Raw genomic sequence first — 13,363 nt, 5'->3', positions numbered from 1 at the left:
AAATGGGGTGCTCTAAGCCATTTTGGGTCCCCATGGGGGAAAAAATAATGTATAAGGGCCTAAATAAATCATGCTTGTCTATATTTTTCTTTTGGTTTAATAAACCTGGCAAAATTTTGACTCTTTTGGAAACACGGTCTATAGGTACCAAGAAGCAGCCCCTGATTTCTGTCTCCTGCAATTTCTGCACCTGAAACTGACCCAAAAGCCTATCTCACCAGGAGGTGGCCTCATAATAACACTCTCCTCTTAACTAATTTCTGCTACACTAGTTTTTCTAAAGGAATAGAAGATGCATTCCTGGAAGGTAAAAGGGAAGGTCCAAGCAGGCACAGGTATTACTATGACTAAACTATTGTGCTTTGGTCACATCATGAGAAGACAAGACTCACTGGAAAAAATAATAATGCTAAGAAAAGTTGAAGGTAGTAGGAAAAGACTCAATGCAGCATGGATTGACTCAATAATGGAAGCCCTGGCCTTCAGTTTGCAAGAGTTGAGCAAGGTTATGAATGATAGGACATTTTGGAGATCATTAATTCACAGGGTTGCCATAAATCCAAAATGGCTTGAGAGCACATAATATACACATTATGAATCTTCTCCAACTGGAATTACCCCACTCCACCATCCGAGTAGTGGTCCCTGCTTAATGCAAAGAAGCAATAATTGCCTATGAGACTACAATTCCCATGAGGCTGTTCAGAAACTCTGCCAAGAAAAGATGGGGTACTGCCTCTTGGAAACTGTAGTTCAGTGTTTTTAGAAGGGCGTGGCCAGAAGGCTGTGGGAGGGCTATATATCTAATGAGAGCAGAGGGTGCTTAGTTGCAAAGAGGTTTCTTCTGAGATTTGGTGGGTAGTTGCTTGATTTTACTGCTGTAGCTATTCTGAATGAGAGTAATCTCTTTTGTAGGGTTGCAGTTTGAACTGGCTGTGAATTGTCTGCATGGTCAACCCCAGGTTTTTTCCCCAAGTTTTTCTTGATGTTGCCATTGTGTGTTAACCTGCATGAGTAGCAGTACTTCCTGCAGGTAGCCAAAAATGTCAATAAGGCTAGTTCTTTTATTCCTTCAGTAGATCGGAGTATCTTACCAGTGAATACAGTACATCCTAGGTGTGTTATCATTTTGGATTGTAGAGAATACGATTGTGAGGGGCTTTTTACTCTTAATTGGTGTCAGTGCAGAAACAAAACCTGTTTTTAGTAACTGTTACTATGTCTTGATTAAATGAATTCAGCTGTGTTATACCTTCAATATGCATAATACATGGTGAATAGGGAAAGGCTGCATAAGCAGAGTTTCCTCTGGGGACTTCAAGTACAGTTTGCCAAACTCCAGATGGGGCCTGGAGATCACCCAGAATTTCAACTAATCTCCAAACTACACTGATCAGTTTGGATGGTGGGCATCATACCCCTCTTGAGGCCAATCCCCAGGTAGGGTTGCCAGCTCCAAGTTGGGAAATTCCTGAAGATCTGGGGGGTGAAACCTGGAGAAACCAGGAGAAAGTGGGGTTTGGGGAGGGAAAGGACCTTGGCATGGCATAATTCCCTAGAGTCCACCCTCAAAAGTAGCCATTTTCTCCAGGTCAACTGATCTCTGTGGCCTGGAAACCAATAGTAATTCCGGGAGATCTCCAGCTGCTACCTGGAGGCTGCAACTACAATACCAAAAAAATTATGAACATATGATATATATGCTTATAGTAATGACAATACAATTGAATAAACAGCATATGTGAAAATTAATCAAAGATACGAGTCATATATACAAGTACAAGGAATGTCCCAACCTGGAGCTGGCAACCCTAAGAGTATAATGTCACCCAATTTCTCTTTCTTATCTCCAAGACTGGTAGAAGCAGTTCCTCTCCAGCCAATCCTGGTAACCTCTGCTGTCGAGAGCTACTGATGTTCCAGGCAGTGATATTAACCTCTCTTGTTTGACCCATGGCTACGGACCTTCTCAGGAAGAAGCTTCAGGAGGAAGCTACTTGCTCCATCTGCTTGGAGTATTACACTGATCCAGTTGTCCTGGACTGCGGGCACAATTTCTGTCGCAACTGCATCACTCGCTGCTGGAATGAGTTTCCCGCCAACACTGCTTGCCCGCAGTGTAGGAAGGCTGTTACGACAAAGAACTGCAGGCCAAACAGGCCATTGGCCAATGTAGTTGAGATCCTCAAGCAGCTGAATAACCAGGGGAAAGAAGAGAGCAGAGATAATAACTGCGGGAAGCACCCAGAGCCATCCAAAGTTCTTTTTTGTAAGGAAGACCAAGTCTCTGTGTGCTTAGCGTGTGAGGGAACTGAGAAGCACAGAGGTCACCACACGGTTCCTTTGGAAGAAGCTGCCCAGGAGTACAAGGTAGGAACTGATCCTTCTGACAATGAGTTAAAATGAGGCTGGTTAGGAAAAGCGGGATATTGGTTGAGGAGGAGGAGTACTGAGTGAGGAAAAGCGTAGGCGTGGATTTCCCCTCTCTTTAGCATGTGGGTATCTGGGAGCAGTGATACAACTGGGTGGCCTAGTCCCCATTTTTTTGTGAATCTTGGGGATAAATCAAAAAGATCTTGTATGGAACAGGAAAATGAGGCATTTCAAATTGTTTTGCTGGTCAGTGAAGCTGGAGCAGTGTGTTCCTCACATGTGTTGTGTCACAGCCATGTATCCTTTGCTTATTCATAGACAAAGATTTTCTTGTCTATCTGCCCTGAAAGCTTTGTATGTTGGCTATTCCAGGAACAAGTCCTCCCCTTGTCTTTTTTAAAAACAAAAATTAAATAGCTTGCCTACCCATCCATTTTTATTCAGTCTATTTTTCTCAGAGCAACTTAAATTTTTTGTGCCCCTCTCTGTATTTATCTTCATAACAATGCTGTGAGGTAGGTTAGAATGAGAGTGACTGGTCCACCCAAAAAAGCTTTTTTTTTAAAGTGGTGTTTGAACCTGGGTTTCCCAAATGTTAGTTTGATACTCTAACCACTACACAGCACAGCACTTCTTCCCCAGAAGAAAGAGTTAATTCTGACTTTCCTCTGCTGTCTTGGTGCTTGGCAGACCATTCCATCAGCTCAAGGAACAAAGATGTTGGAATGTTTGCAGTTGGCTTTCTGTGAGGGAAAGAAAAGTTGTCTGTATGGGATTAAGGAATTGCACAGACTGCTGCACTGGTGTGTTGTAATGGTCCATGGTTTTGGTCCATGTTCTAGAAGCCATGAGTTTAAATTCCCACACAATAATGAAGCTCAGAGGGTGACCTTGAGTGAGGTTCTTTGGATCCTGACAGAGGAGTGAGAAAAAAATTGTGGAGTAGGTAGGAGATCTTGAGGAAGAAAATAGAAGATATGAAACTAAAACTAACCTTGACTTACACTGTTCTTTTGCCTACAGGCCACCAGAATTTAACAAACATAGATCTATGTACGTTTTCTTTCTTTTCAGGATCGTTTTCTTAGCTGTATTGAGATCCTGAAGAATGAGAAGAAGGAGATTCTGGCACATAAGATAAGTGCCATACGGGACAGTGAAGAGTTGATGGTAGGTGTCTGTTTCAAAGAATTGACTGAGTGAACTTTGAGATGGGTGGGTATGGAGAGAAAACCAGTCTCCCTCAAGGGGACCACAAAATCTCACTCAAAGATGAATATCTTCTGGAAATCCTGTTCTTCAGCTAAACAAGAAGTGAGACATGAATACCTCTTGTTCTCCCCTCCCTTTAATGCACAAGTGATATAACTGTGCTATTTCTTGTGCTGTTCCTGACTTGTATCGTTGGCTGTCAACTGCTGGGACATAGCTACATACATGGGCTATGATGGTACATTCCAGACTGTTTACCTAAATATTTCAAGGAAAGGGAGGGGGAGTGAGAGCAGAGGGCAGCTCAGTTTCCCTTGGCCCCTTTAGCTGAGTCTCTTATGATAGCTGAAAGTTACATGCCTGTGGGGTATTGGCTCCAAGATTGTGTGCATCTGAGGTTTCTTTGTCTTTGCTGTCCCTTCTGGTCAAACACATTCTGCAGGTTTCCTCAATAATTAAATGCATGTCTTTATTTAAGAGAGAGGTAAGATGAGGATAGGTACCATATTAGTCACCCTTTAAAACGATCATCTGCTCTTTGGTAAGATGCGTTTCTGTGTCTGACTGAAGAGAGGTACTGGCTATGCGTTTGAGCAATCAGCTGGGAGTCTGTTTCAAACTGGACTTCAGCTTTAAATTTGCATAATGACCTTAAGCAAGCGACTGCCTCTGAGCTGAGCCTTTATCTTTAATAAGGTCATAGTGGCCTACCTTATGAAGTTATTGTAAGGATTGCTATTCATGTACATGGTATGATTTGAAGGAAGCATTACTTTAAATTTACATGGTGATTAAAACCTCTTTGACTAGCTTAAAGCAATGCATTAACCCCTGAAGCCAGTTTGGTGTCATGGTTAAGAGCGGCAGGACTCTGGAGAGCTGGGTTTGATTCCCCACTCCTCCCCTTGAAGCCAGCTGGGTGACCTTGGGTCAGTCACAGCTCTCTCAGAGCTCTCTCAGCCTCACCTAACTCACAAGGTGAGTGTTGTTGTGGGGATAATAATGACACACTTTGTAAACCGCTATGAGTTGTCCTGAAGGGTGGTATATAAATTGAATCTTGTTGTTGTTATTATTAAATCAGTGTTGCTTGGTAACTGAATGTTCCCTTAAAACATTCAATCTTTGCAGGGCACAGCTCCCTAACTTGGGGAGATATTGAGGCTTATGTATATGTTCCAGGGTCAAAGACCCTCCATTTTCCAGCCAATAATCAGGGCTTCAGTTTGAATCTGGAACAAATAAATGAATCTCAGTTATTTCCCTTAGAACTGCAGGGATATGCCTCGCCAGGGGTCATTTTGTAGAAAAAGAACTGGAGGAACTCATTAGCATAACTCATTAGCATATCTCATTAGCATATGCCATGCCCCTTGGCATCACCTGAAGTGTGTCATTAGCATAACTGATTTGGATGTGCCACACACCCTGACATCACCTATCCTGGCTGTTTTGGACCCGATCCTGGCCATTCAGGGCCGAAATTGGGCCCAAAATGGCAAAAAGGAGCTGAAAATGGCTGAAACGGGGGCCCAAAATGGTCAGGATCGGGCCACTGCTGAGTGGGAGAGTGATCCACCACCTGTCAGAGGTCCGATCCGGGCTGTTTCAGCCCCAATCCAGGCTGAAGCGGGCCCAAAATGGCTGAGAGTCAGGTGGGCAGGGCCACCTGACATGTGACCTCTTCGGGGAACTGCCAGAACTGTGTTCCGGTGTGTTCCCCCTCGGAATGAGCCCGGTGCCTTGCAAGGATTGAGTGTTTTAGGGGAATATTTCAAGCAGCACTGTGCTTTAGCGGCTACTGTGTTGCTTTAATTCAGAGAGGTTTTAATTGCCATGTAATTGTTTAAAAGTAATGCCCCCTCACAGGCGGGTCCAAGCAACTGCCGCCCTGTGTAAGGAACACCTCTTTTACATCCCGACTCTGCAACGATGGCCTCCTTTCCTGGCCGTGACCTGTGCTCTCTCTCCTGCCCTTCTGTTTGCTGCAGAAACATACAGAAAAAGAGAAGCAAAAAACAATGGCGGAGTTCAAGCAATTGCACCACTTCCTGGCGGATCAAGAAAACTTCCTGCTGGTCCAGATACAAGCGGTGGCCAGAGAGGTTGTGAATAAAAGGAACGAGCACTTGAGCAAACTCTCTGCGGATCTCTTCACTCTTCAGAACATCATCCGGCAGCTGGAGGAAAAAAGCCTGCAGCCGGACAATGAACTCTTGCAGGTGAGACCGGGGCCTGTTTCTGTTGGCCACCAGGAGAAAGCGACAGCCCAGACTTGCATACCCCTCCTTAGTTAACCGCCCATCCCAGAAGTGAAGGAGGCCGCATAGGCAGTTCATTCAGAATCCTTTGCATTGCTGGCCTGGCCTGTAGAGGGTATTGCTGCCAGCAGTTGGACCCAGTGGCTCAGCCTGGACGTCATGCAAGCCCGTAGCTTAATGAAGTGAATGTGAATATAATGTGATTGCTTGAACTTAGGCACGCTGGTTACAGTGCATCTAACCAGGATCTGAAACCACAGCTAGAAAGTGGCTTTGTGTTTGTTGTTTGTTGTAACTTTGGCTTTGTGTAATGTCAGGACAGACGTGCTGGCTTGTTCCTTAGCACCCCTCTCTCTGAAGTGTAGCAAGATCCTGCAGCAAGTTCTAATTAAACAAGGTGGTAGCAGAAATGTTTTTTCAAAAGGTACTTTCAAATGGGGCTTTTCCTTGTCTTCCTGCAGAATGCTCCTCTTAGGCTCTTCTACTGGAACTCTCCACACTTTCTCTCGGCTAGCAAGCAGATTTATTTTTCTTCAGTCCCATTTTGTTTGTTTGGTAGTTCCATAAATAAAACTTTAGAAAAGAGCCAGAGTTCTGTAGCACCTGTAAGACTAACAAAATTAGTGGTAGGGTATGAGCTTTTGCAGGGCTGTTTTTCAGCTGGAACGTGGTGGAACGGAGTTCTGGAACCTCTTGAAAATGGTCACATGGCTGGTGGCCCCGCCCCCTGATCTTCAGACAGAGGGGAGTTTAGATTACCCTCAGTGCCCCAGTGCAGAGGGCAATCTAAACTCCCCTCTGTCTGGAGATCAGGGGGCGGGGCCACCAGCCATGTGACCATTTTCGCCATGGGTGATTCAAACTTTTAAAAACTCCCCCCTTGTTCCAGCTTACGGAAAGTGACGTCATTGGCCCTGGGAGCATGCGTGCATTTTGCACACGCACTTGTGGTACCAGGGCACCACCTCCCACCAAGAGTTGGCCCCTGTGCTGACAACCCACTGAGTTCCACTACCTCTTTTCTCAGAAAAAAAGCCCTGAGCTTTCGTAAGCCACAGCTCACTTCTTCAGGTATCTGAGCTATGGCTCATGAAAACTCATACCCTATGACAAATTTTGTTAGTCTTATAGGTGCTACTGGACTCTTTTCTACTGCTACAGACTAACACAGCGACCCATCTTGAAATAAAGCTTTGTTAGTCAGTTCAGTGTTGTTATTGCTGCACAGGCACTCTGCCAACAAGATAATGAAACCAGCCTTTTTATAAGGGCAAACCATGATATGAATGATTGTCTGCAGGGTGAATTCTAGGTTCACAAGCTAACTTGCTTGTGCTTAATGAGGATCTAGATCCTTCATCCACTGTTGTCCACTCAGACTGACAGTGGCTCTCCAGGGTCTCGGGCTGTGGTCTTTACTTATTGCTTAAACTTTTTGACTGGAGATAACTGGGATTGAACTCAGAACCTTCTGTATGCAAAGCAGATGCACTATTGCTGAGCCATAGGATGTTGTCTGAGCTGCACCACAGCAGCAACATTCAAGTGTTTGGTGGTGTCAGGGCAACCTGGGATAGGCACTGAACTTCCTTTCTCTTTCCAGGATGCTGAAAAGACCTTGGAAAGGTAAGTAAAACCCAGTTTCTTATGTTGTGTCTAGGAAAGTAAACATGACTGTAAGGCCAACTTTCTGTATCGAGCTGTAGAAATCTCAAAGGATTGTACAGATAACAGCCACTTCCACCTGGAGTTGGGAAAAGCTGTGAATAGGCTCAAGGCGGGCATGTGGGGAAGAAGGAAAGGATTGGCCCTCTGATTGTTGGAAGTACTGTTGGATTTCACACCATCCAAACCTGCTGGAAAATATTATAAAATGCAATTTGTCAGTGAAACTCCAGAACAGTAAATTTGGGCATTGGGTATTAGAGGCATCCTGGATAATGACCCTTCATCTATGGAAAAGGCGTTTTGCAGCTTTTTCTCTTCCAGCCAAAAAGAAGAATCTACAGCAATGTCTAAAACTTGTCACAACATTTCCCGGTAGGTGGTTGATTCTGTTCTGGGCAGATCCATGTAGTTCAGAGTAGGTTGAACTCTCCGGTCCCTGACATGAGAGTAACCTCAGAGCCAAGCTACAAGTGACGCCGGACACAGGTTGGACACTTGTCAGTTTCCCTCAAGTTTTGATGGGAAATGTAGGCATCCTGTTCTTGAAGCTTGGCTCTCCATTTAATTGAAGTTTACAGAGCAGCAGTCTATGAGAGGGAGAACATGAGGTCGGGAGGGGAGTGCAGGCATTGGGCTCTTGCCAGGTGCCCCCCTTTCCTTCCACTAGGGGTGTGTGTGGGGGGGAGGGGTTCTGTAAACTTCAATTAAGCTGTAAGACCAGGACACCTACATTTCCCATCAAAACTTGAGGTAATCTGACACGTGTTCAACCTGTGTCGGGCATCACTTGTAGCTTGGCTCTCAGTTTCTGCTTCCCAGGCAGCAACCCGCTGTCTCTGAATCTGCCTGTGGCACTGGAACTTTCTGTTGTCTTCCCGTTTTCTCCTTAGAACTGGCCCAGTCTAATCTGTGATGCAAATGGCTGTCTAGAGAATATCTACTTGAGAGGGTACACAATTGTTCCACCCTCTACCTGACAACTTTAGGACAACAGGATCCAGGGAAGGCGTACCTCACTCCTTGTGACTTTCTCCAGATCTGGCCCTTTCTCCTAACTGTCCTTGAAGAGTGATAAGAAGCTCTTGAGTGTCACACTTTCCTTCCTCCTCTAGGACCCGCTTTGAGAGGACAGGGGAGCAGGATTTGTGGGTGTTGCTAGAGCCAAAGGGTGGGTGGATGGATTTAATTTTATTTACAGTCCACCTTTCTCGCTGAGACTGAAGATGAATTACATAGTGCAAGTCAATAAGATCAGCAGCTAGGACCTTCAGTAAACAAATACAATAGAGTCTGGGTTGTAGACGTTTTAAAAAGCGGCATAAACACTGTTGAAACAAATCGAAAAGAGTCCAGTAGCACCTTTAAAACAAAGCAAAGTTGAAACAAAGCGTGTTATTAATCGTGACATCTTTAATGATGCAGAAGGAACATATCTACATCAACAGACAGTACCCAGTAGAATAGTTTACAGTTTCTGTCCCTTCTCCAAGGGATTTAACTAAGCCATTTCTTATAGCATAGCCCTATTACCTGAGTGAAAAAGTCCAACTGAATAATTCAGTTTTGCATAGTTTGCAGAAAGCCAGGATAGTGGAACCTTTCTTGTCCATCTCAGACAGGCCATTTCGTAAATTGGGGGCCACCACAGAGAGTGTGTGTATATGGGCAGCTGTAGATTTTGTCCAACTGGAGGGTGGTATCTGCAGAAGGTCCTATTCAGATGATTGAAGCTGCTGTGATGGAGCATAGGGGGAGAGGTGGTCTGCAGATATGAAGGGCCAAGGCCATGAAGGGCTTTGTATGTGATAGTCAAAACTTTGAATTGAGACTGGTAATGGATGGATGGCCAGTGGAGTGACTGCAGAATGGAAATAATATGTATGATCCACCTAGCTCCTGAGAGTAAACAAGCTGCGAAGTTCTACAGCAGCTGGAATCTCCAAGCTGACTTTGAGGGGCGACGTTGAGCAAGGCTTGTTCTTCCTTCCTTTTCTTGTTTTTTTCCTGGGAGTTCTGGATGGTCATCTAGTATCAATTGCTTCTTTTCAGGTTTGAGAAAAGACAGAAGTTTAAAGCTCCTGAGGCTATTCCACTTGACCTGAAATGGGGCGTTTGGGAGATGCATGATAGAAATGTCCTTGTGGAAGGTGCAGCAAAGCATTTCAAAGGTAAGGGGGACAGTGGAAATATTGTATTAGCTTCCTATATCGAATAGCCAGATATGCCCCCTGTGCAAATGGTGTGGGGGCAGTAGCAGAAGGCTCTAGTGTGTTTCTGTAAACCCAGCTACAAAGGGTGGGTTTCTGTAAACGCAGCTACAAAGGGTGGGTTTGCAGAAAAAACATGGAAAGTGAAAATGAGACTAAAACCGCCCCCAGATCTGTGTCTGGAACTCAGGGTTGTTTTGATGATTTCTGGAAAATGGATGATAGGAAGAGAAACGGTGAGGTGAAAGAAAAGTGTAGGGAGGGATAATTGTCTGGGGAGATGAAAAAATGGGTGGGTGATAGGGCTGCCAGCCTCCAGGTGGTGGCTGGAGATCTCCCAGAATTACAACTGATCTCCAGGTGCGAGCTAAGCTACAAGTAATGAATTACATGAGGAAGAACACATGAAGGGAGTCTCAATGTTAGCCAGGAAGTTGAGTTTTAAAAGAGATCGGAAGGCTTTGTCAAGTTCCCCTCTCTACAGAGCCAGGGAGATCCCTGCTCAGAGGGTTTGTTTATTTCCTCTTTGCCTCAGAGAAGGGGAGGTGAAACTGATGGAGCCTTTGGGAGGCAAAGAGGAAATTCACAAACCCTCTGAGTAGCGATCTCCAGGCGCTGTAGAGAGGGGAAATTAGCAAAGCCTTCTGATCTCTTTTAAAACTCAGCTTCCCGGCTAACATTGTGACTCCCTTCATGTGCTCCTTCTCGTGTAATTCGTCTCTTGTAGCTTGTCTCTGACAGAGAAAATGGCTGCTTTGGAGGGTGGACTCTATGGCAATATACCATTCTGAGGCCCCTCCCCTCCTCAAACCCTGCCCTCTCCAGGCTCCAACTCCACCCCTCAAATCTCCAGGAATTTCCAAACCTGGACCTGGCAACTCTAGTGGGTGAGGAATCGGAGAAAAAGTTGATTGGGAAGGGTGGATGATGGGGTGGGAGAGAACTGGCAAAACAGTGTGGGAAGGGACAAGAGGAGGGGAAGTGTGTGTGTGGGGGTTCCATTCCCTCCCAAATTCCCCTCCTGTTCAATTTCACATGGAATTGTGGGGAGGGGGTGGGGAGGTTGGCTGGTTGGCCCCTGAAGGTCTCTGCCTAAAACAGCAGGCCTGGCCTTCAGGGGCCTCTGCCTAAAACAGCAGGCTTTCAGGGGCCGCCCTACCCTCTTTCCCCCCACACTGTGGGTCACTCGGTGCCCTTCACATGGAACTGATATGTGTATGTCTAGGCCATGATCTAGAAGGGCCCTAAATCTAATATCCTCCACAAATGCAGTGGATTTTTTTCAACAGTGGGAAAAGATGCAACTTGGATATTTAATGGCAGGCATGTTGAAAATCTCTGAACCTCTTCAGCTTGTGCTTATTTCTTCGCTTGAAATAATAACTTCTTAAACAAATTTCTTAAATTAATCCTTATTCTGTTCTCTTCTTCAGATGTTCTGCAAGAGGGGTATTGGCCGCGGGAAGGTAGGATTCTGGGACGGATAGAGAACCAAAGTGGGGATAGGGGGCTGGTGGATTGTAATTTCGTTGATATCCAATGATTCTGTCCTGCAGCTCTGGAATTAAAGAGGTACTGATGAATGAATAGTGAGCCAAGACAGTGCGGGGAAGAAGCTCCAACCTTCTCTAGATTCACTCTTGGGGCCAGATTACAAGTGACAGTGGCCATGGGACCACCCAGTGGTCGCCACAGCCATTTTAAAAGCATCTGTAGTTCTTTAAAAATGGCCATGGGGCCCCAATCTGGATCACACGTGCGACAGCCCCAGGAGCTGTTACCCCCGTGCCTTTTCAGGTGCCAAAATGCTCCCTCCCCTATTGCTGAAAAGGCACTGGGGGGGGGGAGGCGGCACAAGAGCTCCTAGGCCTGCCATACCACGTGCATGGATCGTGGCCCTGCGGCAACTTCTAAAGAACTACAACTGCTTTTAAAATTGGTATGGCAGCCACACGATAGACCCGTGGCCACTGTCACTGTTTGGCCCTTAGTGAACCCACGGTCCAGTTCAGAACTGCAGCCGATAAAAGGCCCCTATCCCCAAAAGCTGCCCTGTGCATCTGCCCTCTTTCCTTAACTGTACGTCATTGTTTTGCAGGCTTGTTTTCTGTGTTGCTAGCTTCAGGCCAACACTCAACTTCAATTTGGGGGAAAGTCTAGGAGAGAGAATGAGCACCCCAGTCCTACACGGATTGATGTTGCATTGTAATGTCCGTCGTCAGAGCTGGCTAAGAGTGTGAGCCAGGAAGGCCCCAGTTCAAATGCCACCTTCGTAGGGTTGCCAGCTTCCAGGCAGGGCCTGGCATTCTCCCAGAATTACTTCTGATCCCCATGGCTGCAAATGGCAGCTTTCAAGGGCAAACTCTGTTATACCATAGAAGCTAGGTGTAATCCCTCCTAAGGATGCCAGGTTGCTGCCTGGCACCCCAGAAGGATTTGGGGGGCATCATGGCATCACTTCTGGAAAAACCACTGCAACAGCTGTGCACCCCCCCCCTCCATTTTTCCCCTTCTTGAAGCATCAAAGGGCAATTTTAGGGTTTGCTGGGAGGTCTCCTGCCATAGCAGAGGCCTGGCATCCCTAATACATCCCCAAATTCTGTCTGCCAAGGCACCACCCCTCATATCTAGGAATTACCTATGCCAGAATTGGCAACCCTGCCCCTTAGCCAGGCGTTCTCAAGATGGCCACACTCCTGCTTCACCTCCCTCCCATCTGCAACGAGAGAATGATAATACTGTGACCCACTTTGCAGGGCCTGCTTTACAAGCTTTATCTGGATGTGTGTGAAATGCCTTGAACACGTAACCATGATGTATGTGCTAAATGTTTTCAGTGTTATACCTGGTGTCAAGACCTGAGTTGTTCTCCTTGCCCCACTGCCTGTTTTTTCCCCTCTTCTCCCCAGTCAATGTGACTTTGGATGCAGAATCGGCTCATCCCCAACTGGTCCTGTCTTGCAATGGTAAAAGCTTGAGGTGGGCAGAGAAGGCTCAAGACGTGCCTGAGTCACCCAAAAGATTTGAGAAACGTTTTTGCATAATGGGGCGCCAGGAGTTCACAGCAGGCCGGCACTTCTGGGTGGTCCACGTGGGGTGCAAGGAGGAATGGGCAGTGGGGGTTGCCACTCACTCTGTGAAGAGGAAGGGCTTTTTCCCTTTGAATACTGAAGAAGGGATCTTTGCTTTGGGGAAGATGGCAGAACACTACAGGCCTGTCAGCGTCCCGCATTCCCCTCCTCTGCGGCTGAGTGGAGCGGTCAAGAGGATCCGTGTCTCCCTGAACTATGCTGGGGGCCAAGTGACATTTTATGATGCTGACACTGCAACAAAACTCTTTGCTTTCACTAAAGCCTCCTTCCTCAGAGAGACCCTCCACCCTTTCTTCTGGCTGAAGGGAGAGGCCCATCTCAGCATCTCCATCTAAGGTCGCTCTGGTCTCCCCTTCCCTCTGCCTTTCTGCTACCAGCTTTCTACCAGCTGTAGAATAACAGATGATGGCTTGGTATGATGCAGAGAGGCTAGTGTGATGCTACAAAATCATGATATGCAAAATGGTTCCTGGTCCTCGCTTGTTACTGAGCAGAGTTGCATTGCAATAAAGGGGCTCTTGGTTTGGTGGGGTGGAATCTATTCGCAGAT

At 46.2% G+C, this 13,363-nt stretch overlaps 1 protein-coding gene across 1 annotated transcript; it reads left to right on the top strand.

Annotated features, from left to right (window-relative positions):
• Nucleotides 1–1,953: 1,953 nt before the first annotated feature.
• On the top strand, nt 1,954–13,148 carry LOC129327746 (E3 ubiquitin-protein ligase TRIM39-like). The gene is made up of 7 exons (XM_054976505.1): nt 1,954–2,370; nt 3,448–3,543; nt 5,577–5,807; nt 7,450–7,472; nt 8,627–8,682; nt 11,155–11,187; nt 12,631–13,148. Exons 1-7 carry the CDS (start codon nt 1,954–1,956, stop codon nt 13,146–13,148), a joined length of 1,374 nt encoding a protein of 457 aa, XP_054832480.1.
• Nucleotides 13,149–13,363: the final 215 nt, after the last annotated feature.

This window comes from Eublepharis macularius, chromosome 4, assembly GCF_028583425.1.
Source record: "Eublepharis macularius isolate TG4126 chromosome 4, MPM_Emac_v1.0, whole genome shotgun sequence".
Classification (NCBI taxonomy): Eukaryota; Metazoa; Chordata; class Lepidosauria; order Squamata; family Eublepharidae; genus Eublepharis; species Eublepharis macularius.
This window is presented reverse-complemented; position numbering and strand designations above follow the sequence as displayed.

Coding starts and splice junctions, on each gene's coding strand:
- LOC129327746 (XM_054976505.1), top strand. CDS start 1,954: ATGGCTACGGACCTTCTCAGGAAGAAGCTTCAGGAGGAAGCTACTTGC. Junction 2,371..3,447: donor AAGCTGCCCAGGAGTACAAG/GTAGGAACTGAT, acceptor CTTTCTTTTCAG/GATCGTTTTCTTAGCTGTAT. Junction 8,683..11,154: donor GGTGTTGCTAGAGCCAAAGG/GTGGGTGGATGG, acceptor TCTCTTCTTCAG/ATGTTCTGCAAGAGGGGTAT.